General features: G+C 40.4%; 1 protein-coding gene across 4 annotated transcripts in view; it reads left to right on the top strand.

Annotated features, from left to right (window-relative positions):
* Positions 1 to 27,144, top strand: part of SHOC2 (SHOC2 leucine rich repeat scaffold protein) — a 61,357-nt gene that overhangs the window by 21,109 nt on the left and 13,104 nt on the right. For all 4 annotated transcript variants that reach the window (XM_042818113.1, XM_042818114.1, XM_042818116.1 and 1 more), the window contains exons 2-4: positions 1,806 to 2,745; positions 14,624 to 14,761; positions 24,964 to 25,094. In XM_042818113.1, the coding sequence (XP_042674047.1) occupies positions 2,043 to 2,745; positions 14,624 to 14,761; positions 24,964 to 25,094 (972 nt within the window). In that variant the 5' untranslated portion in view covers positions 1,806 to 2,042. The remainder of the gene's footprint in view (positions 1 to 1,805; positions 2,746 to 14,623; positions 14,762 to 24,963; positions 25,095 to 27,144) is intronic.

Below are 27,144 nucleotides of genomic sequence, written 5' to 3'. Positions count from 1 at the left end.
TATATATATATATATATATATATATATATATATATGTATTTTGTCGCTTTACAACACTGATCTGTGTTTTATAGCTGTTGGGCACTGCTACATGAGCTGAGTTTACAAACGTTTAGAAACAGAGTGTGTTATTGCTGAAGACCAGCTGACAGCCACTGGAAGCTCTTACCCTGCTGTCAGCTGGGTTTTTGCATGTAGCCATTGCATTTCCTATTGCTGGAGGTTTGCAAGCATGTAGATTATACAGCACAGAGAAGTTTTAAAATAGAATGTAGCGAGGCTGGTAATCTTGAGATTAGGACAGGTTAATGGATGGTTTAAAAGCTGGGCATAAAATCTTAAGTATGTAGTAAGGAACCAGCTTATGCTGTTTTGGGGACCTCCAAGAGGGAAGTTAAAGGCTGCTGCTCCCAGGCTGCTGTAGCCCTTTACAGCAGAGTGCTCCAGAATATGGTTACTGGGAACAGCAGGGTTTTGCTGGGGGGTTTGTAGCACAGTCTGTGATGCTGCCACAGGAATGAATGCGGGCGGAGGACTGGGAAAGGTTTTGTAGTTCGAGTTCTTGCTAATGGTTCAAGCATGCAGAATATTATTTAATTGATTTTGGTTATCAGCTCTATGAACTTATGCAGAGGATGGAAGGAGGGAAGAGGCAGAGCTCCTGTTGAGGGCTTGAGATTCTAGGCAGCTCCTGTGCCTGGGAAAAGTAAGGGGCTCTTCTGGATTGCCAGTAGAACTCTGTCAGTGAATGCTTCCCTGCAAAGAAAAGTTATTTCCAGGTTAAATGGTGGGAACATGAAATTCTTGCTGCTGTTGATTGTCCTTTTATTTTCTTCCATGGAGATTGGACGTTCAAAAACCTCTTGGGAGTATTCAGAATTGTGAAGTTCTTGGGGGGTGCGAGTTGTTCTGAATTCATACGTGAGTCTGTGCTACTGTCTGTGACACGTGATGATGATTCTGTAGAAAGGCAAAAGGAGCTCTGCAGGTTTCAGACATCTCTTCAGTTAGTCTGCATTATAGCCATTGGTGGAAAAGGTCAAGGTACCGTTAAAAGACGTGCTATAACTTATCCTTATGAGAAACTCCTTCCTGATTTTGCTTGTCTGGAAGGATAACATGATCTATTCCTTCAGAGCTCCCAGCTGACTTCTCAGTAGGTTTATTTGAAAACGAACTTCAGTTTTTTTTTTAATGTTCCAGCTCTGCAGGTGACTGCTGACTGCATGCTGTCCCGTGCTGGAAGCAGAGCGCAGCTCGTGGCTCAGCAGGTCGGAAGGCAGATCTCAGAGCACAGTGTTGTGTTGCACTGCGGCGTCAGATTTCACTGCAGATTGAATCGAGGCTCTCTTGTGCTGAAAGAATGAGGCTGCATGGGTTTGTTTGAAGAGACAAGTGCTTAAAATTAAAGCAGATCTCTTCCATCAGGTCAATAAAGAACATTCATGTTTATGACCAGGGCGTTGTGCTGAGAACTGGTGATGATGTCAGAGGGTGGCTCACAAGTGCAGTGTACTACTGTACGCAAATACATAAGGCTATATTATGTTTAAGAAATCATGTTGTTGTTGGTTTTTTTTCACGTATACTAATTACTGTAGGTCTTCTGCAGTGGGTCTTCAGAGCCATGGATGTAGTATTTTTGTATTAACACTGGGCTTTTCAGTTTTTTTGCCGATGTTTAAATGATGGACAAATATTAACCTGAACGAGTGCTGGCTTGAAGTAGAAACATTCAACTCTTAACTGGAAGAGAGATTTTATATTTATGCTAACTTTGGCTTCTTTTCTCTCCTGTGTTACAGAAGTACTAATACGGAGCGCTTGACCTTCTAATCTCTAACAGCTGAATCTCCTGAGACCAGGATTAGGAAAAGAGTGCCTTCGGAACCAATATGTAGCAAATGGGTATCACGCCGCTGAAGCTCCTCCCTTGGTTCAACACTTGCATGTTTTAAGGATCCTTGTAGCCACAACAGTGAATTGCTCTTGTTAACTTCAGAAGTGGATTTCATGTGGTGCTTGCTAAGTGTTGAATCACCATGAGTAGTAATCTAGGAAAAGAAAAGGACTGTAAAGAGAAAGATCCAAAAGTCCCGTCGTCAAAAGAAAGGGAGAAGGAGGCCAAAGCCTCTGGAGGATTTGGGAAAGAAAGCAAAGAGAAGGAGCCCAAGACCAAAGGGAAAGATGCCAAAGATGGAAAGAAAGACTCCAGTAGCACGCAGCCTGGGGTAGCTTTTTCAGTGGACAATACGATAAAAAGACCTAATCCAGCCACAGGTACCCGCAAAAAATCCAGCAATGCTGAAGTGATCAAAGAGCTAAATAAATGCCGGGAAGAGAATTCAATGCGCTTGGACTTGTCCAAGAGGTCTATACACATGCTTCCATCAGCTGTCAAAGAGTTAACGCAGTTAACAGAACTTTATTTATACAGTAACAAACTGCAGTCTCTGCCAGCAGAGGTGGGCTGTCTTGTGAACCTGATGACACTGGCCCTGAGTGAGAATTCACTCACCAGTTTGCCTGACTCTCTTGATAACTTGAAGAAACTGCGCATGCTTGACCTGCGGCATAACAAACTGAGAGAGATTCCTTCGGTGGTGTACAGACTGACTTCTCTCGCCACTCTTTACCTACGCTTTAATCGTATAACTACTGTGGAAAAGGATATCAAAAACTTGTCAAAGCTCACCATGCTTAGCATACGAGAGAACAAAATCAAGCAACTACCTGCTGAAATTGGTAAGCGATTGCACTGATTAAAGGCTTAATTCTGTGCTGAAGTTGAGCTTGCAGTTCAGTTAGGTATATGTAAACTGCCTCTTTTTCAGGTGCTCTGCTCCACTTAAAGTGTGCATAAAATTGTTGTCTTGATCATACTGTCGCAATGTTGGCTTATAGTGAGAGTAATCAATACCCTGGACATAATGTTTCATACAAAGCAACCTTCCTTTTTCTGCATCTATCGTCTTAAAACCAGCTAGATCTTGTTTTCATCTGTGCCTTGTGCTTCCACATATTGTGTCTTCGGAGCCCAGATGGTTTGAAAGAAAAAGAGAAGATACAAGGGCACATCTTTCTTTCAGATCTCTTTATAAATCATTTACGAGCTGTTGCAAGGTATAAACACATTATGTGCATGTTACAGAGGGATATGACCATGGTAAGAGAAGGTAGAAAAGGTGCCACATGCTATTACCATGAGCAAGCTGTTGGATGCCATAACAGTTAATAATGCAGGTTAATGATTTGTGAAAGCCTCTCCTGTCTCCAAGTTCTGAATATATTAATGTGTGGAAGCTTAGTATAATATGGCCAAGTGTTGTGTACATGGTTGTTGATTCTTATGACTTTTTAATGGATGATATTTGCTTTTTCCAAATGTTGTTACAGAACGACGAAAGATGGCTATGTGAAACGATATAGAAGTGGTGTATTGATTTAAATAGTCCATGACAGAAAGTGTGCTGGAATGGCTGTATTTCAATAACTGCTAAGTTGTTCCTAATAGCTTCAGATCTGTGGGATATGTCTCTTCATCAAACTGTTTTCAAGCAGTATTTCAGTATCCTAAGTGCTTCATAAAAGGGAGAGTGTATCATAAGCTTTTTTTTTTTCCTTGTGTGGCTCCAGTTTTTACAATACAAGCACTGGTTAGTGCTCTTAGGGAGGGGGCACAGAACTTCATGCATGGAAGAAAGTTGAAGTAGCTTCTTTAAGTGGGTAGAAGAAGCTCCCGCGAGATGCTTAGCCCTTGTAACACTGGGAGTAAATTCCTGTACCTTTATTTGTTTATTTATTCCTAAAGTGGGTGTGGGACTTCTTCCTGTTAACACTTCTGCACTGGCTTGAGTACGGGTTACTGAAGTCGGTCACTATGTTCGCTAACTTTTACAAAGGTTGGGAAATGTTTTTGTTTTTCAAGCCAGCAGTATTTGTCTCCTCCTGCACTTTGATCTGGAGGATATCACTTCTGGATAGTGGGAACTCCTGGAACTTCTTAAACACCTGTCAAATTACCAGCAATGTGCACTACAGACAACGGGTGCAGCATGAAAGAGGAAGTGCAGTGTTGCTGCTGTCAGTCTTTAGCTCCCTGCAGGTGCTGTTGGAATGGATTCTATCACAGCCACAAAACGGGATTTTACTAAGCAGAAATTAAATAGTTAATGTGGTATGTTTTCTGATGAAACAATTTCTCAGCTGGCACTGGCATTTCAGCAGTCCTAGGAATTTCCCCTGAGAGAACTAAGGAATGGTAATTTTGACCTATTATTTGACACTTCACTTTAAACCTCACAGCCTCTGAATATTTCACGAACTGCAGAATCATACTGGAAACCATGGAGCTGATGTTTGCAACTAAAACATGCTGTGTGTTCTTACATCCATTGGAGAAACTGTGACTGACTTAGCTTCTTAACTTATGTTATGCATTTGTCAGTGTTTTACCCATGTCCATTTTGTGGCTCAGTTATTAAGTCCAGCAAAGAGTCAGCCCATGAAGTTCAGCTGGGGATAGTTCTGCAGAAGTTTAAATTAGCAGCATGTGAGGAAAAAGCTTTCCAGTGTTGCATTCCAGTGCTTGGTGTTGCCCTCTGAAAACCTTTTGTAGGTGTGTTTGATACTGCAGATATTGTTGCTGCTGGGAGTGCTTTGTCTCTCAGCTGTTTTGTTTGCTGAGTTCATGTGTTATGTTTCCATTTAGGTATATCCTTTTTGTATGTACTTGTTCACAGCAGTCTTGAAAGAGGTGATATGTAACAGTTTTGTGGAGAAACTTAAATAACTGAATCATGAATGCATGCGTGCGTTACTTTTTATTGCTACAGGTCAGCAGCTCAGCATGGAAGGTGTTTTAGAAGCACAAATACAAGGAGGCTGTCACTCTGCTAAGCTTCAATGCAGTGTTCCCATGTTCAACTGCAGACTTGATGCAGAGCAAACCTCTCTGATGAGGTTGCCTGTAATTAAACTGGTTGAAAAATTAAAGAATTGTTAAGCTTAAGTAACACAGTTACAGCTGCCAAACATACAAAATAATTTGTTTGAAAACTCTTTTCCTCAAGTGGTGGAAACAGATAAGATGGTTTCACTTCTGTGATTTTCACTTTCATGTGTCTTTGTTCTGGTACAAAGATGAAATGTTTGAGTTGGACACAGCTGAGAAATGTATTTCTTACTTTCCAATGGGATTTCTCTGTTTCTTTAAATGCTTGTTAGTTCTCTACATTTTGTGTGCATGCTTTAAAAGCTGCTGGTCTTTTCGGTCCCAACAATGTTAATCTGTACATTTATGGCATTGCTCCTAAATATTACATGCCAAGGTGAACTTAACAGTAAACATTCTTGTATTATCAACTGGTAAATAACACAGAAATTCTCTTTGCTCCAAACCAGGAAGTAAAATGAGGCCATTATCTTTTATAAAGCAATATCACGAGGAACATTTCAAATTGTTTTCAAAAATACCCCGTTGTTCTATGGCCTGAGGCTCGCATATCTGATGGTAAACTCGTCTACTTCTTTGTGTTTTTGAAAACTCACAGATTATGTGACCTGCTGACTTGTTGGGGGTTGGAGATTTGTGATCTTTGAGGTCTCTTCCAACCTGAGCCATTCTGTGTTTCTGTGAGAAGTCTTGCAGCACCTAGCTGTGATGTGCTGGTTTAGCAGCCCTGGTGGGCAAGTGTGCAAAGAACCCATGGTTTGCTTTTGCTGGTAGACCTGCTGCAAAAGGTCTGAACAAAAACAAAGTCCAAGCTTGAGGCCTGCAAGGAGGGGTGCTGTGGCTGTTTGGTAGCGAGGAGTGCACTCAGAGAGCTGGGGCTCAGTGCTCTGCATAGCACTCAGGTGCCCTTTGAAATCTCCCCTTGTTTTTTCTCCTTTCTTAAACTTTGAATTGATCTCTTTGATCCTACGGTAGCATTCCTTCTTTGATAAATATCTCATTGACAACATGCTGCTGGTGATGCGATTTCAAAATAAGGTTCTAGAAATGCTTATCTGCTGGCAAGTGCTGGTATTTGTTAGAAGGAAATTCTTTTCAGGGAGACCTGAAACTAATGCTAAAGCATTTCTTAAAAGCTTGAGTGAAGGTAAAGTATTTTACAAAGCGTTTGTAAAGTGTGTAATCCATCAGATTTGAAGTGGACTCTGCAATGAAACAATGGGACTGTTAGTGTAGCAAGTGTCTTGATAAGGATCTATAAGGGATGAACCTTCAACCATGGAGCTGTTGGGGTACAATCTACTATTTGGTTCTGTTTGGGATTTCAAGTTGTCCTTAGTTGTTTGGCAGTACAAACTCAGATGAGGTGACTACAGCAGGGGGAAAAGTTGCTTTGCATTCAGAATGTCTTTATATGAAAGAGGAATTGTTTTTATCTATAGTTAGTGAACATATGTGTGCATTTCTGGTCTTTTTTTCTCATCAGAATGTAGTACCAGCTTGGTCCCTTGCATCCAGTTGCTTTGTAACAGAGAGGATGATGATTTAAATTTTCCAGTCTTTACAGCATTCAGAAGATTTCTTAACTCCAAATAATAGCTTACTGTACTTATTCACACAGTAAACCAGTAAATGGTAAAAATATTCTCTGTACTTTGGAAAAAGATTTTTTTTTAACTCAGCAAATTCAGGCTCTAGGTACATAGCAAGTCATTGCTACCAGTTATTTGCTGGGCTTCCCTTACCACTTTTCCAGCAACGTATATATTGCCTCTGCATTTGTAATGCAAGCGATTTTAGTAGGCTGCATGGTAACTGAGGTCTTGATATGCATCGTTTTATTTTTAAAATATAAATGGATTTGTTTGAATGAGAGCTGAACACGCTTAAAATGAGTTTGACTGAAAGCATTCAGAACATCCTTTTTAACTCTGTTCTGTTTCGCAGGTTTAGCTAAAAGCTAAAAGCTTGAAGAGCGACTGAACTAATGCTCCATCCTGCTGCTTTCATCTGAATGGTTCCCTGGTCAGCTGATTTATCTCACTAAACCAACAGAAACATTTGTGATTTCTCTACTTTTGTTTTCTGTTACTTTAGTTAGATGAGTACAAGGAAGTTTTCACTCAAAGTGGAACTAGTGTAGGAGCAGTGGGCCAGCATGGCCTGGAGCAGGGGAGCAGGAGCACTGCTACTGGTAACACTCAGCTGCTAGATCAGCTTGGGAAATCTTACAGGTAGGAATTGCATGGCTTAGGTGACAGCAGGTGAAATGTACTGCATGTGGCTTGAGGAAAGATGAGTTACTACCTACGGAACCACGGAAAATGCACCAGTTTGTCATTTCAGAATCTACTCCTTTTCATCACTGCTGTTCAGAAAATCCTGTGTGACGCTAGGAGTCCTGGTAGCAATAGCTATGCTTCGCCTTCCTGAAGGAACTTTTGTTGTGTTTATGTTTTTATAATTTTTTTCTTAGCAATGAGAATTTATTTACACAAGTTAATTGATGGCAAAGCTGCACTACGTTTCAATTTGTGTATCTATTTTTTCTTGTAAGAGTGCATCCTGCTCCAATTGTGGCCATAATAAAATGTCTGCATAAAACCAGGGCAACTGTACACACAAGACTTAACCTGACCCCTTTCCCGGATCCAAACTATTTTCATATTGGGGATTTCCTGAGTCTGGTGCAGCTTTTCTATTTAGGAATTCTCAATAGACTCCTTGTCCAGGGGCTTGACCATTTTTTCCTTTAAACTCTTCTCATCCTTGGCGAAGTCCACAAGTTTGCTTTGGACACAGCTTTTGATTGCTACATGTAATGAACTCCAGCTCTTGCATTTGGAGGTGCTCAGCTGTCATCCTCATCTCCATGCCATTTACAATGTGTAAATTGGTCTTCCAAGTTCTGCTTCTGATGAAGAATGGATTGTTTGAAGCTGATCGCTCCACACATGAAGCTAGGTGTGTCTTTCTCCTGCTCCCCCACATGCATCACTTTATGTCACATTGGTTGACTTCGCAGGATTATAGAATTGTGGGGGTTGGAAGGGACCTCTGGAGGTCATCAAATCCAACCCCCTGCTAAAGCAGGTTCCCCACAGTGTATTGTTTTGTTGCTCAGTGACTTTGTTTTTTGAAGTTCTACAGTGTTTGACCTTGCTCTTGTCCTTATAGTCGTGAATAATTTGGTATTAACTCTGCTGCTCAGCCTTTCGCTTGTTGAACATTTATACGTTCCAAGTGCAAAAGCAGAACTTACCTGCTCACTTTGCTGTTGAATCTCTGGTTGCATCCATAGGAAAAAGTGTTAACAGGAAGGATTCCACATGGAAGCTTTGCCAAAACAATCTCCAAGAATAAATGTGGAAGTGAGGTCACAAGGTGGACTCTGCCTTCATCACCATATCTGGTAAATTGTCCTTTCCAGGGAGATCAAAAGTTGAAGTTTAGAATGGAAGAATGTGAATGCTATTGTGAGTCAGGCAGGGAGCACGAGAAGGATGAAAGCCAGAGGAACTGCTTTGGGTTGAAGCCAAGCAAATGCTTCAATCTGCAAGCTGTTGAGCTTGCCTTTTGCATTTCTTGTGTCTAGATTTTATTGCATTCCCCCACGCTATATTGAAAGTCTTGTTTTGCATAATCAAGTTCATATTTTCTTTGCAAAGACTGTTGCATCTTGTACAAGCGTTTGACTTTTTTTTTTTTCCTTTATTACATAGAATTAAAATACAAATACTATTGTCAACATAGTTGAAATTGCATCTACACAGTTTCTGCAAGTTTCTTAACACTCTAAATATTGTGTTTTCTGTCTGTGAATGCAACTTTTATTCTATGGAAATCTGGTCAGGGCTGTTCTGCAAGGGAAATATTTTTAGATTGTAATTCAGGGAATCTGCCTACACCAGGGCTTGGAATGTCACTTACGGCTCTCTTCTGTTCTTCCCTTCCCCCATCTACCCATTATTTAGATCATTTGTGGTTTCTTCCCTACTTTAAAACGTTTTCACAAGACTTGCACCTGTTCTCAGTAGCATAGGCAGCAAACTAGATGTGTGCAGTTGCATTACTTTGTATGTCTCACACTGAGTGTAGTGCCACCTTATTCAATGGCTGGTTAGTTGCAAAGCTTCTCAGTGATGCTTTTAATTTCATTTCCTTTTTTTTTTTTTTTTTTTTTTTTTTAAGCAGATCTGACAATATTGAGAAAAAATTACTGTGGTTTTATCTAAAAGCCCCTTCTTCAGTTTCAGCAATTTGAAAGATGCCCAGCTGTGTTCCTGGGTTTGCCTGCCATGCTAATACCTGCAAACACAGTGGTTGAGAGTATTTTCATATGTTTGTATTCTAATGTGGTTAAAGCCTGGAGCTGTGAACTGGAGTGTAATAAATAGAGGCACTGCTACGTGTACCCAAGGAGTCAGAAAATGACTGATGCGTTTCTGGTTGCTTTCTTAAGCTGCAGGAATGGTGGACCACTTGCTTTTGGCTAGCTTCAGCTTTAGAGTCTGGGTTCCAATTCCTGTCAGCCCCCTGTGGGGCCTTGGTGTTGTGTTATCAGCTGGTCAGATTTGTCCTTGTCTTTTCTTTTTTTTTTGACTGGCTTTATGGTAATGATTAAGTAGCCCTGCCTCTTTGATCTTTACTGGGTTGATGCCCTGGATGTTATTCCAGTGAATGCTGGCAGCTTGTTGGAAGTCCAGCAATTTTTTAATATCAGCTCTGCAATTAATTGGAACTTCTTGAATGCTTCTTAAGCCCTGAACAGAGGGGAATATTCAACTTCTCTATGCCTGCCCTTGCTAATGCAGTGCTACATGGTTAGCCCTTACCAGTGTCAGAGCACCATGCTGCTCCTCACTCTGAATGCCCATCACCCCAGGGCTCAGCCTCCCTGGGACCCTGGTTCCTCCATGGCTGCTCCGCTTTGTGGGGCTGGGGCTGTTCTGAGCATCCTGAGCTGCTGCACACTGCCCATCCCAAAGCCCATCCGTGGCCCTCTTGTGTGTTTCATGCGCTCATAATGGTGTTTGGACATGCTTTCATTTGTATTTCTTTATTTATAACTGAAAGTAATAAGAAGTGGTTTTGCTGTTGTCTTGTCAGAGCTTGTTTTAAACCAGATTTATAGGGTTTCTTTTTGGTTCAGCTTAGCTTCTGTCTGTTTGGTTCCCATAGTGAGATTCTGCTACACAGTCTGCAAATTGTAAATATTGCACCATGCTTATTACTGATTTATATGAATATTTTAGCTTCAATATGTGATTCCTGACCTTGTTAAGATTTCCTTCTATCTAATCCCTAATTCCTCCTTGTAAGCTATGTGTTGTCAATAATAATTCAAAATAACTGTGACTTCCTAACTGTTGGGCAGTTGGTTATGTGTACAGAAAATCCATTCTGTCTGTTATAATGATGCGTTCCCTTGTAGTGAGGCAGAAGGCTCTGAAATTGTAATCTTTTTGTTTCTAAAATCAGAACGCTTCAAATAGATTTATAGACAGACTAAGAAAATCTTTTGCTTTTTTGCCCAGATCAGGGAGCCTAGTGAGAGATAAACGATTATCCCAGCAATGGGAATATTTGAAATTAGTTCACAGTGCAGCTGATTGCAGATAACTGCCCTTACAGACCAGCATGCAGGCAGAGCACCGGCACACCAGCGTGCATCTCCATTACTGCCTGCGCCCTCCTCTTCCTCGCGCTTTCTGCAGGTCTTTATCCTCTTGCTGTCTGGCCCGGGATTTGTCATGTTGTGGAGGATTTCACAATTTTCAATCTGCTTAAGCATGGGCAGGCATGGAGTTAATCCTCTGGAAAACAGGTTCTGTTACAAATTGCGTTTGCCATCCAGGAGAATTGCCTGCCGGGTGAGTTGGTGGTTGAAGGCACTGAAGCCTGTTTGATATTGCCCTATGCTGCCTGCCTACATTATTATTAATTTGTGAGTCCTTTGATATTTTTTAATGCAGCTTTACACTGGTTTTAAATGACCATGAGGAGCACTGGGTTACGTAAGTCAGGGCAAGTAGCTTGGTCCTCTTGTCACAACAGGCTTTTGAGGCTGGCTGTGTTACGGGGCTGCTGTTCTGCCTCACTGGGTGGAAAACACCAGGCTGTCTCTTCATCAGGCTGTGTTTTTCCAGGAGGTATATTTAGCTGTGTCATGCTGTAACATTTTCTCTGTGTACCTCTCAGTAGTAGTGAGGTGATTGCTCATAACACCTTGCTTAGGGTTTTTTTGAGCTGCACACTTAGCTGTATTTTTAGCCATGTTTTTAACCAGAAGTTAGTTGGAAGACTACAAAAACGTTCTCTTAAAAGTGCATGTGAATTGTCTGCCATTTGTAAGATTTTAAGAGCTACAAAATATGGTGTAATTAACCGTTCTGTGAAGACTATTTATGGGCAATCTCTTTTATGTGTTTCACATGGACATTACTCCTAATTTAAAACTTCTTATTACCAAACCAGCTAGTACGTGCAGTTTCTGCCTGCTGTCTTGGCAGACTTTTTTTAGATAGCTTTTCTTTTTTTCACTTCAATTGCACCAAAATGTAGTACTTAAAAACAAAAAACAAACAAACAAACAAAAAAACAGAAAACAAACAGTCCAACCCCAGCACTTGTGTAGCTTGTTTCCCAATTCTACAGTGCAGTTGCAAGTGGTCAGTAGAGGGTCCTTTCTTCACAACTCTTATGTTAAAATCCATGTATTTTGGATATTGCTTGTAGTGGGGCAGGGTATGGGTAAGGTGAGGCTTCTTTCCAGCTGTGGGCAGTGCGCTTCTTTTCTTAACCGAGTTGAGATACAAACATGTTTCGGCAAGATTTATCAGTGTTGTAAAGTAGAATGGAATAATTTCTTGGTTCTTTTAATATGAATGAGGTCTTGAGTGCCCTTCTCATTAGCAATTTTCGTTTCGGGGTTTTTTTTTTTTTTTTTTTGTGCCTGTGCAATCTTTTCTTTAGTAAAACTTTAGTTTTGATTCCTGACGTAATTGGAGAGCGAAGCAAAGTTAGCGAGAAGGCAGGCCAGGCTCTCCTTGTTGGGTGGAGGGCATGGCTGTGTTAGTTAGTAAAGGAGCGGACCCTTTTTCTTTATCCTCCTTCTTTCCCACTCTTACTTTTCCCAGACTGACTCCTTCCTTTCCCCACCCCTAAGATCTCACGGTAAGTCTTGCACTCCCCAGGTGTTCTTCCTTGCATCCACGTTAATTGTCAGAGCACCACTAGGGTTCCCCCTCCAGGCTGGAGCTCTGTGTGCCTTTATGTATGCAGGTGAGCCTCTACCGCATTGCCTAAATATTTTTACCCTTGCTAAGAGAAGCATATCTGATGTAAGAATTCATGTCACAGGGTACATTCACTTTGCATGCTTTCTATTAACTTGTACATTATCAGTTTTGTCTCAGATAAAGTATTGTAAGAATTTTGCTTCCTCCCTACTCTCCTGCCTGTAGGCTAAGAAGGACATTTTGGTGAGATGCTGTCAAACCACAGATATCACTGCGTCCAAGAGCAAGATTCCTTACAGAGCAATGTGAACTAAAAGCTGAACAGTACAATATCATTTGAATGTGCTCTGGCCTAAACTTTTTCCTGGTTTCCATTTTGAAATCTAAAATTTGTTGGGCAATCCCCAAACTATTTTAACATTTAATATTTTTATTAAAAATGTTTTCCATGCCTACATCTTCAATGTGGAAACAATAAAGTCCTGTCCAAATCAAGCCAAAATATTAGCTGACCCGTAGCTGGCTAAATAACCACAGGTGTGTCTTTATTTCTTTCTCCTCCTTCCCATCAATAGCTGTGAGATGTTTGTGGCAGTGTGTATCTCACTGTCAAAGTTTTCAGCAGGTGCAAAAGGGAAGTGCAGCAAATGGTATTGCAAAAATCCACGTCTTTCTTCAACAGATGTAGGGTGGGAAGAGTCAAGTAAATGAGAAATCGGTGTGATGGAGTGAAGTTAGTGCCACATCTTGCGTTTGACATCATTACTTTAGGTTGGAAGTGAAAACAAATGAAACCGGTATCACCAGGTCTGAAATTCAGCAATTGTGATGTGGAAGCTGCTGCCTGAATGTGCTTGGAAAATGTTTGGGTTATGTTATTAAAGATGTATGGAGTTCTTTTTGGTTCGTGTAAAGAGGAGTTAAAGTCTTCCTCTCCTTTTCCTTCTCCTTCTACGCTTTGCCCACTTGTTTTCATGAGTGTCAAGTAGATGCTGCTACCACAGAATGTTAAATCTTCCTCAGCCTTTTTCTTATATTTGTGTATTTCTGGGTGCAGCAGGATTGACTTTTGACTCTATGGCTGACCTGAAATCTACTTGAATGCTGACCTGAGAGGTGAGCACATGCAGTGACGGAGGTGACAGTTAAGTGTCACCTTTACATTTTCATGTGCCTAACTTCTAGAAAAAACATCTTAGTTTGGATCAATAAATACAAGAAATAGGATCAGTTTATGCAAAACTTCTTTTTTTTTTTTTTTTTTTTTTTTGGCTGGCCTTTAACAACTGTTCTAAGATACATACTAAGTATTGTGGATAAATGCCACTTGCAGCTCAGAAACAGAGTCTGAGTTTGTAAATCTGTTATGGTTTAATAAATCAGTGTTTGTCATCCCACACTGAGCTATTGGGTGAACAGTCCGTGCATCAGAACTTGCAGGCTTGTGGAAAAATCCTTAGAGGATTGTGCTAAAGTTATCAAACTTAAAAATAGACATTCACCCCTCAAAAGGAATTTGCTGCTCTTCCAAGTTCGCTACTGTCCGCATGATGCTCTGGTACGTAGAAACAGTGACCTGATCTTTACTGAATAAAGTTGAAGTCATTCAAATGTCATTCATTTCCATAAATTTCACATCTGCCAGCTCCAAAAAATACAGATGTCTGCACCTGTGTTCATGCATGTACACGTTTTCTTAAAGCCAACAAACTGTTGCTCAGAACGCAGTGCGTTTGTCATTAAAACAGGTGGAAATACTGTGCTTTGGGAGCTGTGCCTAGTTGTACTTGGAGATTGGTATGTAAAAGTCAGAGGTGAAACAGTTCAGTGTGAAGCTGCTCTGAGCTCTAAGCAAGTCCTGTCCTTTCTAAGGCTTAACAGATGTCATTTGGTTCAAACTTTCACTGGCTATACCTGTGCTTATGTATACGGTGTGTAATAATCTGTATAGTTGGTTTTACAGTTGGCTTTTTTGATGACCAGAAATGATGAAAAATATCAGCTGAATAATTTAGCTATCTCTTAAGTATTGATTTTCTGTCTGAAAGTAGTACAAGCAGATCTTGATTTCTTGTAATTCAATACAGCCACTCACTGAGGTTCTGTATTTTTGGTCAGCATGAAACAGGTGTGCAGTATAGATTTTATATTCCTATATTCTACAGCTTGAACTGTCAAAAGAAAACCAGTAAATAAAGTTTCTTCAGAGACTATAAAAAGCTTTATCCAAGTTTTTAAAAATTGCTAATCAGGTTTTAGAGCTGACTGATAAAATTACAATCCCCTAAGGCCTTACTTTTATAAAGTAAGCAATAGGTGATTTATTTTTTTTATTATAATGAAATCCTTCTGCTACTATCAATCGTTGTGTGAAACTAGGCCTGTATGTTGGAGATCTTGATGTTTGGATTTTCCTGTGTGCTTTCAGGTGAGCTGTGTAACCTCATAACGCTGGATGTAGCGCACAATCAGCTTGAACATCTTCCAGAAGAGATTGGAAGTTGCACGCAAATCACCAACCTTGACTTGCAGCACAATGAGCTCTTGGACCTGCCAGAAACCATAGGTATGTCAAGAGATTGGGGAAGGGAAAATAGATGACTTATTCAAAATGTCTGGTAAGAGGAGTAAATTTAAGAATAAGTAGTTGATTGGTGGATGTAGAATGACTGGTGTTCTGCTCAAGGCGCCTTCACGCTTGAAATTGCAAAGAAGGCTTGCGTCTTTAAACAATCTTACTTTAAAACAATTAAAATCCTTCCTGGTCCATAAAGCAATCCTGCTGCAATACAGTAGAGTGTTTGCAACATAGGTTGGGAGTAACAGACTGAAGTAAATGCTTTCCTGGTCATTTCCAGAATCTCATGTAGGTTGTGGTTTTGAAAAGACAAAAACCAAGACAGTCATAATTTTAAGCCCTTGTTTCTCACAACATACTCAAAAGAATGTACCTTATCACTTAGACAGTATTTAATATTGAACTTTGTTGAATGTTTTCTTTTATGTATAGAAATTTTGGCGTGAAGTTGCTCTGGTTACTGGTTTAGAAAGTTTGACCTGCACAGAATTTACATTGATGAACTATCCAGTGTAGCTAAATTTCCTTCCTGGTTTGATATTTTTATTCTCCGGAGGTCTTATTCCATCTGGAGTTTGCATCTAACTTACATACTTCGTAAGCACAGCCTTTATTTTTGTATCAGTTTTGTAAATCTTACTGAAAACTGTTTTAAAAACACTTGTGTGTATTATCAGTTTCATATTTAGGGAGAGAGTTCTCTGGATAAAATGCTAATTACGGGAAAAAATTCTGTGAGCAAGTTGATTTCCATCATCAGTGCTTATAGACCACTGTTGGTGCTCCTTGGTAGGAAGGTGTACCCAGCTGCCAGTACTGGCAGTCACTGAGCTTCTCAGAGGACTTGAAAGATCTTGCTTATAATGTGCTGTGTGACTGTGCTTATGGGAAGGATTTCTGGGTAAGAGAGACAGAATTACTTAAGCAGTTGAGCTGTTTGTGATACATAGGAGATTGCTGACTCTCAAGTTTGGACTCTTCTGTTTCTCTAGGAAGTTACTGTAAGCCTAGATTGTTTGCACTGAGTTGAGTTTGCACCTAGTCAAACTGGATTTCTGCATGTTTTCTTTGTTTTGTTTTCTCATCACAGTGTTTTCATAAGGTTTTGAAGTCAATTATTTTTAAATGTATACACTGTCTCTTTACGTTGCTTATCAGAGCTGAACATCACCGCTGTGCAGCTCAGCAAGCTACGGAAGGCAGATGAATAATTACAGCACACTCTCCTGTCTCTGCACACTGGCTTAAGTGTGTGCCACTGGAGAACCCCTGTTTGTACTGAGGAACGTGTCTAGGAGCTGAACACTGAAGCGTAAAACTTAAAGTCAGAAATCAGTACTTGTGCCACAAATAGCTCCCGAGCAGCCAGACTTGGAAACTTAAAGGGAAAAATGTTGAACTCCAGTGTAAATGATAACAATCAACCTACATTTCTGCCTGTTACGGAAAAGGCAGCCGTAGCCAGTTCAGCAACATTGGCTTTATTTCTTAGTCATCACAGTTTTGGTTCAACATTAAAGCAAGTTGTGGCTTGATTTCTGTATTACAGCTTACTTTGTGGTTACGATTGTTCAGTGAGAGAATGCGAGCACTGAGAAAAACACCCAGGGCATGGCTGCTGCTGCTGTGTGCGGCTGGGCTGGGCTGGGCTGGCACGTCTTGCAGCCTCACGCTCCCTCTCAGGTTTTGGCCTTTCCTTTTCTCACTGAGATGGGCCTGGCACTTGGCATTGCTCACTACCCTTAGCACTGCCAGTTTTCAGAGTGCTGCATGTAGAAGCTCTGTCAGCGTTTCACCAGTTTACTCGAAGTGCTGTGGGGGTTGCACGCTTGTTACAAAACAGACCGAACTCTTTTGCACGTTGTAAATATTTAATACTCTGAACCTATGAGCCTCCTGCAGTGGAGAAGACTTTCCATTACCGCCAGAGCTGTCCCCTCCTCCTGCACCAATGCCTTTGCTGGAGGCCACCTTCAGCTTGTGATGGGGGTTTTGTCACGCTGCTGTGAAAACCCAGCAGCTCCTTCCTTCCTTACTGATGGAAGGAAAAAACAAAAAGGCACCCAAACTTGCAGGATGCTTAAATTTGCTGCTGCGCTGTCGAATTCAGTTTTGGTTTTCCCACTGAAAGATTTCTGAATGTGCCAATATTCTTTTAAGTTTTTTAAATTTTTTTAAAAGCTTGTTTTCTAATTCCCAGCTCTGTACTGGAACGAGGTGGCGTTGGGAGGCAGGACACGTTGGAGGGTGACGTGCAGGGGAGTGGCAGGGAAGGGATTATGCATCAGCAATGATTGCAGAGGTAGCACAGCCAACATATTCGCTCTGTAAAAATACAAAGTTCTTGTTTCATCTCACACTTCATAAGCACGCCTTCTTGCAGTAACAAATGTCAATTTTAGATATTAGTTGTCAGGAAGTGACCTCATGTCTTGCTTTATAGATATTGGCTTAATGCATTCATATCTGTATTTCTGTTGATTGAAAACCGTGAAGTACTTTGTATGTTAGGTCACTTCCTGTAAGAAAAATGAGCTTTGTGGAACAGCTTAGTACATTCCAAGAGTCTCAAGTCTAGAATCAAAATCGTAGTGGGATCTCAGCTTCTCAGTGGTGTCATTGCAGATTGCTGTGTGTGTGAGAATTATGGCATACTTGTGTTTTTGGTGTCTTATCTCTGTATGCTTACCTGGCACACTAATAAGAGGAGAAATCCAAAAGATATGTAAAAGGAGATAAATTATTAAAGTTAGTAATTGGACTTCTGAAAGAGAGGAAATTTTGGGTGGAGTAAAGTGTTTCTGTTAACTGCTCATTGGATTACAAGCTAGCTTCGAAAATGTGCTGCAAATTGCACGTTGAGTGCTCTCTCGTTTGGAAATTTGATTTTAGCACTCTTTTTTATGAATGTGTTTGCAATTCCTTATTTAAAAGCCCAGCAGCGATTTTTTTGAGAGAGAAGTTCAACAGAAACAGAACTTTGACTTTTAAAAAATCAGATTCTTCACCTATTTTGTAATTTTCCACTTCTGTGTTTACGTCTGCAGCTTGATTGTAGTCAAATGTGGCATATTCGTAGACATTTAAGGCAACAGACGTTTTAATAAGAAAAAGAATAGTCAGTTGTAAATGATCCAAAATGATGCTTTAAAAGCACAAAAAATTCTGTCAGTGGACACGCTTTCCAGTGTCTGCCATGGCACCGTTCCTAAAAGATGGTTAGGAAAATGAGAGGCACATTCAGAGCCTACAATTCATGCCCTTCGCTTCAACTGTAGAGCTCAGAAACTGAAATCACAACTTGCATGAAAGCAAATGTTCTCTGGGGAAGCTTTGCCATTTGCATTGGTTGACACTGCACCACAGACTGTGCTGCTGGCTGCTTTAGCTTCATTTACCTTTCAGAGCACTGTTGCAGTTCTATGCCATATACTTGATAAAATGGGGACCCTTTTGAGCTGGTTTGGACATCAGCGATTCACACAGCTTAGGTTATACAGATTGTTGCTGAGAGCTTGCAGTCCTCACAAGTCCTCATAAAGATTTTTCTGTAGAAAGTGGAACTACTTGTAAATGGGCTTTTAAGTATAGCAGGCTTAGCAAAAGCTTATGAGGTCTTGCTCTGAATTTTCAGAAAAATGTGCTGGTCTTAATGAAAACCCGATGGAGCCGTGCACAGACTCCAGCTTTGATGGCAGTGTTTGTGTTCTTAAAATGTAAGCGTGTTGACCTGGTGCTTTGGTCAGGCGAGGTCTGTGCATTTGGTGCTCTGTAGGATCAAGCCTGTTTCCAGTCTCAGAATGAGAGGTCTGGTCAGATTTCACTCTTCTTGTGCTGTGCTGTTAATGAGGCATTTTCAATTAGATTCTGTTACTATTTGGCAATCACGGTAACCTTTTTGCCCCTTCTTTATCTCCTTGAAAGCAATGGCTCCCATTCTTTTGTTCTAGTTTTCGAGTTGTTGTATGTCTTTTTTGGATTTCATAGCGTTCTCATAAAGGGAATGGAGCTTCTGGTGATTGTTAGCTTCGCTTCTAGGTTTAGTCAATAGAAAGCAGTGAAACTGCCCAGAAAATCCTGGGTGGCACTGAGATGGTGGGTGGGACGTGACAGCTCACCGCGTCCTCTCACAGCACAGCCAGAGGGTGCGGGGCAGAGCTGGGGGTTGGCAGCCTCCAAATGTCTTTGTTTGGGCATTAAGGCTGCCCTTAATGCAGCGCAGGTAACGCCTGGGCGTCAGTGTTTGCACAGCTTGGCGTGGATGCCAAAGCTCAAAGGACAGCTTGACAATTTTGTAGAAGAAAACTGTATCAGTCGCTGCTAAATGCAGGCAGTCATCGAGCCACGTGCTGCTGAATCGTCCCAGGCTCCTGCAGCGCTGTCAGGAGGTGCTTTCCCTTTCCTCAGCTGCTTCTGTTGGCGTTGGCTGTTGGGTATTTCTTTCTAAGAGAGAAGATATTTGTGATCTGGGTATAAATTGGTCTTGGGGATTTACATTTTTTGTGAAATTAGAGATAAGATACAAAGATACAGTTGAATACACACATACTATTCTGTTTTCTTTTTTTTTTTTTTTAAAAAAAAAGCTTGCTTCTTCTAGCTTATTAATTCTGAGATTATAGATTTGATCTATAATTATGAAAGTGTCTCTTATATTGTATTTTAGTTGGTGTATTTTCTGTTAGGACTAGGATGGGACTGCTTAGTTTAGTGAACGCGTGTGCCATCACACAGCAGCTAGATGCAAAAACCAGTATGCAGAGATGGGTTATAACTGCAGCTCAGCATTTCCAGAGTGATTTGTATACTGTAGGGAAAAAAAAAAAAGCCCATAATCTTATATGTAAGAAGCAGCCGTGAGGGAATAGTGCTTCAAAGGAACGCATCAGAACAGAGACAAGCAGGTCTATTAGCTAAGTGCGTTTTGAACACGTGCTAAGAAAGCTGAATTTTCAGAAACACATCACTAAATTTGTGCTCTTCTGCCTTATACTGGTGCTGTGTGTGGTACATGTCAGTACTTCAGCCTTTGTCACTTGGTTCTTGCCAGCATCAAACAAGCAGTTTGCAATGATGAGGGTATTGAATCACAGTTTAAAAACATCTGGTGATGTGATCATGCTTTTGTCTTAGTTCTGAAATAATGAGGAGACTTGTCTTTGGTTGATACTGTCAGATTGAAAATAGGCAGGAATCTCTTTGCTCTCTCCAAGTGGCATTTAACTCAATAAGGATGGTAGAGATGCATTTTAAAGTGATGTTAGATAGTTTTTTAATAGGTGGGTGTCTTTTTAGAGAATTTCTAGGCTTCCTGTAAATGGGATAATAAGCTTTGGTTTGAACAGAGCAAGAAACAGTGGAGCTTGTCGACTTTGTAACTTGGAAGCCCGAATCTGCCTCCTACACTGTCCTCGTGCGTCAGGAGGCATTGGTGGCCAGAAAGAAAAATAACAATACGTTCAAATCATGTTGCTATCAAGCCAGTAAAATCCAGAGTCTGTAAGTCAAACCGTGTGTTGCTCAGTGGTCTTAAGCTCACTGTACCTTTGCATTTTGAAAAATACAACTATATTTTTTGCTTTGGCTTTGACAGTTTTTAGCAGTGGTTAGGAAGGATTTTCTTTTCTTCTCCACTACTGCTGCCCTAATGTCCCCCCAGTCCTTAAATCACCTTTGTTCCCCATATGCAGTTTTCCTCAAGCATCAGTAATTAGGCAGAAGGTATCTTAAACGTGAGGAACGTTCCAACCCTGCAGGTTATAGAAAGCATTTGACCTTTCTTGGGTAAAGTGCGCTTACATTCATACAAGTCCGTGGGCTTTGGTTTAGGGAGGAGTCGCCCACAGATCAGATGAGAACAACAGTGGGATTGTGTTCTGCGTTCCTCTGCAGAGAGCTTACTGAGCTCACATCCAGGGCATCTTGCCTGCCCAGCTTCTTGCTGGAGCAGTGCTGGACATCGAGTGGCGTGGCCTTTGCTTACGGAGTGCAAGTGGAGATTGAAATGTTTTAGCTGAAGCCTTTCGTTTTACTCTGTAGCTATCAGGAGAAATGTTTTGCTTTCTGACAAGAAATTAGATTAAACATGTCGACAGCTCCTTTCACCTGAAAATCTGTGAAACTGTTCAACAGTTGTCGTGGAGTATGGCTGACATCTGGGAAAACTAATAATGATAAGTGCAGAGTGTGACACAGGCATCTTCCAGCCTGCCTTGTGGCTATTTTAGGTTCCAAGCACTGCTGAAACATTTGAACACAGTGTTTAATCTGCCTTCAGTTGGCCATCTCTAGCTTGCCCAATCTCTCCTGTGAAGTTTTCAGTTCTTCTATGGCCACCTGCTTTGGGTATCATAATAATTTTTAACGTGCTCACTGAACCTCTTGTGGCTTTTTCTTCTGTACTGTCATTGTAGTTATTTTATCCAAATTAATTCAATGTGGTGTTTTAAAGTTAATCAACGACATCTGGTACCTTTTGTATGCAAAAGAATTCATTTTCCTGAGAAGAAAAACTCCTCAGGGAATCAAGTGAACTGAGCTCTATGAAATGATAGATAGTAATAGCAAGGTGGCTGTTTCTCAGGTGACTACCTGCTGTTTGTGGGGTTTAGTCAAATAAAAATCTAAGAATATGTATCAGATTAGAAAAGTACTTACTAATGTCATGTTTGTAGAAGGTTCTTGTGAATATCTGCTCCATGAAGAACTTTCTGTATGCCTTTTATCATAGTCTTAAGGGTTTTTAAGGTGCAAACTCTTGTCAGTCCAATTTGTGTGTTAATGTTACCTGCAAAATGCTTTTTTTTTCTTTTTTCTTCTATTGAACAGATTTTAAATTGATTTGTATGTTTGGGCTAGCAAGTTAGCTTGATGCAAGCTAAGTAGCATAAATCAGAGTAATGGCTCCATCTTTTAGTAATGATGCAGTAGTATTTTGTGCTAGGTAGTGACCCTTCATCTGAGGACAGGGGATCTGAAGAATTATTTTAACTAAGGGAGGAAGAGAAGAATGATGAATTTCAAATGAGAGAGCATGTTTCAACTCCTTTAAAGGTGGTAGTAGGACTTTGGAATAGGAATTTGGATTTCTTTATCTTATTTGATCCATCACAGCCCATTTCTCTTGATTCTGAAATATTCAAGAAAGAGATGTGCTGTTCCTAATTAGAAAACTGCTTCATGTGGTCTTTCCAAAAATGTGTGGATAAGCATGGTGTTCTGCTTCAATTTAGTCTTCTCTCTGAGGAAATGATGGAGCTGAGCACTGAGAGGCAAGGAGATGTGCTGCTGGATGTTGTGTGCCTTAATTGTGATGAAGTCCAACAGAGCTGCTGCAGAGGTGGTGATGTGAAATGGGACTCCCAGGGGCAGCTGTTCATACTTGCTTATGCCTGGCTTGATTTTAGGGTTTAGTTAGTCTATAGTGTGATACTTTAGAAGTATCTTTTCATGGGGCAATTCAGTTTACAAGAGCTTTTTGCTAAGTGCGCTTCCTAAGAAAACAAATTGGAAGAGCTTTTACTTGCATTTTTTTTCTGCCAGTAGCTGAAAAAAATTGTGGTTATCTGACTGTCACATCTGCAAACATCTAGTTCTGCTTCTTCTGAGTCACGCTGCCTGCCACCTTGCTGAAGAGCAACCACTGAGGTATGATTTCAGCAGCAGAAACGCAACTGCAGAAGATCCTCATCATGTAACTGACTGAACGGATCATGATCAGCTGTTCCCAACCCTGCAGAATATGCAGCCTGACTGCGTGTCAGTGGAGAGCTTCATGTGGCTCCAAAAAAGGCATCAGTAACCAAACTGGAGAAGGCAGAGGGGCAATGAGGTGACTGCAGGGCTGGCTGAGGGATGTGGCAGCATTCTTCAGCTCCTCTGGGGCCCCTTCTAGCAACAGTGCAATTTTGGGCAGCAAAAGTGAATGCCTGGAAATGAAAGGATTGCTCACTGTGGTACGTCCCCAGTGAGGAGTGAAGGATCTGACTCCACGATGGCTGCCTCGTTGCATTTTTCTGAAATGCCACATTGCTGTAGGAACAGAGCAGAGCTGTAGCCATGCAACCTGTGCTCGCAATCTGGAGTCAGCACAGCGACGTCGTATTGCTAAGCAACAGTTGGCAGCATGCTGGCTGCTAGAGCCGTGTGCCCTGCTTGTACTCTTGGGGGGAGCCTGAGAAATCAATACTGGAGCCTAGCTCAAGCTTTACGTGCTGAAAAAGAATGAATTATTACCTTATTTGTGTAAAGCTTGTCACGTTTAGTAAGAGAAGTGTTGTTAGAAGCTAATTCAGAAAAGGGCAATCAGGGTATGCTTTGTTCATCCCTAGATCAGTGAATCCTCATGTTCTCCATTCCTTACAATAGAATGTGAATCTCTTGAGGTGAGGACAGGTTCCTATGCAAACAGGTTGTACTGAATATGGCATGAAATATCCCACTTCACATACGAATATCGATATTGGTGAATTATAGGATCAAGCAGCTCTTAATTACTCTTGTACGTGTATGTACTCTAGGATTTAACATCAGAAGATGAATATTTGTGTACTAGAGAGCAATATTGATAACCTTAGATTTTAGATGCCTTTTTTGATTAAGGGAATAGTTTGCTGCTTCTGCAAAAGCAAATTACGTACTTGCTCGGAAAGAAAGCACTTAAAAATACAAATCCCAGTGGGAGATAGAACTGGGTAAGCAGCTCATGTGGTACCTGTTTGAGTTTTGGTTTCATTATTGACAGTACCAAGTGAAATTAGTTGCTAAGCTTGTTAGCTTGCTATCAGATATGTACTGACAACTTCTCTCTTGATTTGTAAGGCCTGGAGGGTTTTGTTTTTTTTTTTTTTAAAAAAAAAGCTTTTTTGATGTTTTTTTCCTTTCCACTGTTCTTGTGAATCTCCATTTTAGTAGCTCTGAAACCATCAAACATTCCCAAAGTTCAGTTCTTATTAGGTATGCACCCAGTCTAGCTGCTCAGTGATGCAGGGTCATTTTTACAGTATAGTTTGACCAATCCAGAGAAGTCCAGGAAAGATATTTTGCCAGTTCCTTTGGTGAGATTCTTCCCTTGTCTAGTGGACCTCATTGCATCATTTGTATTACTTTTCATTCTCTATTTCCCATATAGTTAGTTTAATATGCTGCTTCCAAGTTCCATACGCTACATTTGTTTCTTTGCTGTGTTCCAATAACCTCTGTACAAGTACGCATGTATAGATGTTCATTTATCCTTCAGTTAATGCATAACTACTTAGACTATACGTATAAAGCTCCCTTCATATTTTTACAAAAAACCTTCTGATTATTCTTGCTGCAGTTAAACCTTCTGTTTCTTTCCTACTATTATCTTTCTGGCATTTCAGTCTGTGGAAGAAATACGTTGTTCCGTGAGTGGCTGTAAAAGTATAAAACAGGGAATGTTTTGCAAGAATTGATTATGTGGATTTCTTTAGAACCTTCTGCTATTCAAATGTGCACTTGTGCACAAATGCTTTTTAATCTATGACTGAGTCAGAAGACTTTGCATTGTTCTTTATACTGTGTACTAGTTGACATTTCAGTGAAATTCAATACCTTCTTACCTGCAGGAGAGTACCAAATGCTCCAGTGCTAGAAAGGCTGAAGACATCCTTAAGTTGAAAGCTTCTTTAGATTTTATTTTTTTTTAAATCGCATATATGTCAACTGGAACTGTTGGCCTGGCAGTATTAAAAAAATATATTTTAAAAAACGTCTTATTGTCCATATTTCCAAGGACATCCTCCAGACTTTTCCTTAAGTGATTTGAAAAACTTGGAAGAATTTTTTTTCCTATCACTTTTTAAAGACTGTTGCTTCTGGAGGATGGTGAAGATATTTTAGGGTAACTGGAAAACATTTAGAGTTCTTTGCTGGTGAAAAGATCAGAAGAGAATACTTCTTCAAGATGATGTAGACATTCCTTGCTTACCAGATCACGTGCAAGTTAAGAATACGTGGTATGAACAATGTACTTCTACTGCATAGTTGATCTTAGCATTGGAAAGCACTGCAAACTATGAGCACCCTGTTTGGGAATGATAGCCCCATTTCACCCTTTGAAAGCTGTGAAGTGTAGAGTGTGAGACAACAGAAGAATCAGAAATCAAACCTTGTTCTGTTCCTCGGTGTTATGTATTAATGTATTAATCACTGCTTCCTCCCTGTAGGAAATCTATCCAGTTTAAGTCGTCTTGGCCTGAGGTACAATAGGCTGTCAGCAATTCCGAAGTCTTTAGCAAAATGCAGTGAACTTGATGAACTGAACCTGGAGAACAACAATATTTCTACTTTACCAGAGGTGAGAGATGGAGTGGATTTGGAGAGAATGTATTGGAAGGGGTCTCAGTTTTTAGAAACATTGGAACATATAAAATAATTTCATCTTGCCTTGCAATTCTGAGGAATGCCATTTGTTCTAATCACAGAATCATGGAATGGCCTGGGTTGAAAAGGACCATAATGATGATCTAGTTTCTACCCCCTTGCCCTGAGTAGGGTCGCCAACCACCAGACCGGGCTGCCCAGCGCCACATCCAACCTGGCCTTGAATGCAGCCAGGGATGAGGCATCCACAACTTCCTTGGGCAGCCTGTTCCAGTGCTTCACCACCCTCTGTGTGGAAAAACTTCCACCTAAATCTAAACGTGTAACATGAAAAATAACAATTCTGTACACGTTAGATTTATCTAACTCGTGTGGAAGAACGTATGTTACACGACTTCTGTCAGAAGTGGGACTACTAGCAGGTGTGATTGTATTTGCTGTCCTGAGTCTCTTCAGGAAACCTTAAATAAGAAGCCCAGCTCCCTGTCATGGATACAAAGTGTTTCATGGAGGTGGGGAAGATGTAGAACAGGGAAAAGTAAAAGGGATATCTCTATCAGCATTTAGTTAAGTCAGGAATGATCTTTGAAAGAATGGATAAAGCCTGCTAAGGATACTTTGCCTTAGCATTCTCATTTTAACCTGGAAAGAGAGTATGCAGTTGGCATGCATCTGATATCATCCAGCAACTCATTGATGCTCATTTATTGAGCTATGAAAAATAAAAAAAATTGTACAGTTTTATTTTTTTCTTACAGCTTGCAGTGACTGCGAAGATCTCAGGAGAAAGGGGAAGAGAATCAGTTTTTGTGCTTTTCTTTCCGTGATTGCTGCCCTTGATTGTTTTACCTGTTCTCTTGCTTTAGTGCATGAGCAAAGAAAAGGACTGTAGATTTAGAAGTCGTGGAGCCACATTTTCTGTCTGTTCAGGCAACACATTTACTCTGAGGTGGAGAGTGCATCTTTGTTCCTCTTTATTCCTCAGGAATTCCCTGAAACGCAGCCCTGAGAAACAGAGAATTTAATAAGTGCTTGGATGTAACTGTCATTTAGGAAAATGCAAATAAGTGAGAGCCACCAGGCTGCTTTCAATATAAGAGCTAAGCTAGCCCATCCCACCCATACATACTATAAAAGCAACTACAGTGTAATCACAGAAGGATAATGTGGGAGTGATTACTTGCTTTGAAATGCGTTCAATCCTAATACAAAACTTCTAGAGACTATGCTGCCTTCTTCACATATTTGCCAACAATATCTTAACATTTAAGCTGCTAACTTGCAAAAGTGTATAATTCATACTGTAATCTGTTTAAAATAAAACATTCCTTGCTATAATATAAAGAACTGCGTTTGTAAAAGAAACTTTGGAATTTCCAAACATAACTGAGGTTGCTGACACAACGCCTAATAAATATTTTATTTTAAAAGGATAGATTGGGAGAAGGCAGCACGGCTACAGATTTCATAGACATAAGAGCGTTGTCTTTTTGCACTGCCAAAGCTCTCTTACTTTCCTTCAAATGCGGTTAATTAATCTAGGCTGGTAGAGTGTGTTAGCTAACATATTTCTAATATTTTTTGCATGGATGCAGGCTCTAAAAAATGGCTTCTGGAAATGCCAAGATCCATCTGAAGCCTTAAAGTATTTTTGTGACAGAGCTCAGGGACTGCTTAATCCTAGGACAAAGAATATCAGTTAATTAAAGAAAGTACAGCTAGAAGGAGTATTTCCTAATCAAAGATTGTACTAGTTAATGATTAGATTTTAATGACTAATACTGATTTAACAATCCTTTATTTTGTCTTTGGGGCAGAATTGCTTCATTGACACTTACTGAGATGCCCCCAGAATGATATTTCAGTGCTAAAATGTTTTAGCCATGACATGTAGAAAATTCCAATTTAATCCCGTTTTACTAACAGTAATGTTAATAAACTTAGAACAGGAAAATTACCCAATCTTCCCTGATCAAAGCAACAAAACCGTATTCTTAAAGTTCTTACAGTGCACGTAGAGCAGT

Source organism: Centrocercus urophasianus, unplaced genomic scaffold (assembly GCF_019232065.1).
Source record: "Centrocercus urophasianus isolate 14NV4802_14NV808 unplaced genomic scaffold, USGS_Curo_1.0 seq_17, whole genome shotgun sequence".
Taxonomy (NCBI): domain Eukaryota; kingdom Metazoa; phylum Chordata; class Aves; order Galliformes; family Phasianidae; genus Centrocercus; species Centrocercus urophasianus.
The sequence above is the reverse complement of the archived record's forward strand: the minus strand, read 5'-3'. Positions and strand labels throughout refer to the sequence as shown.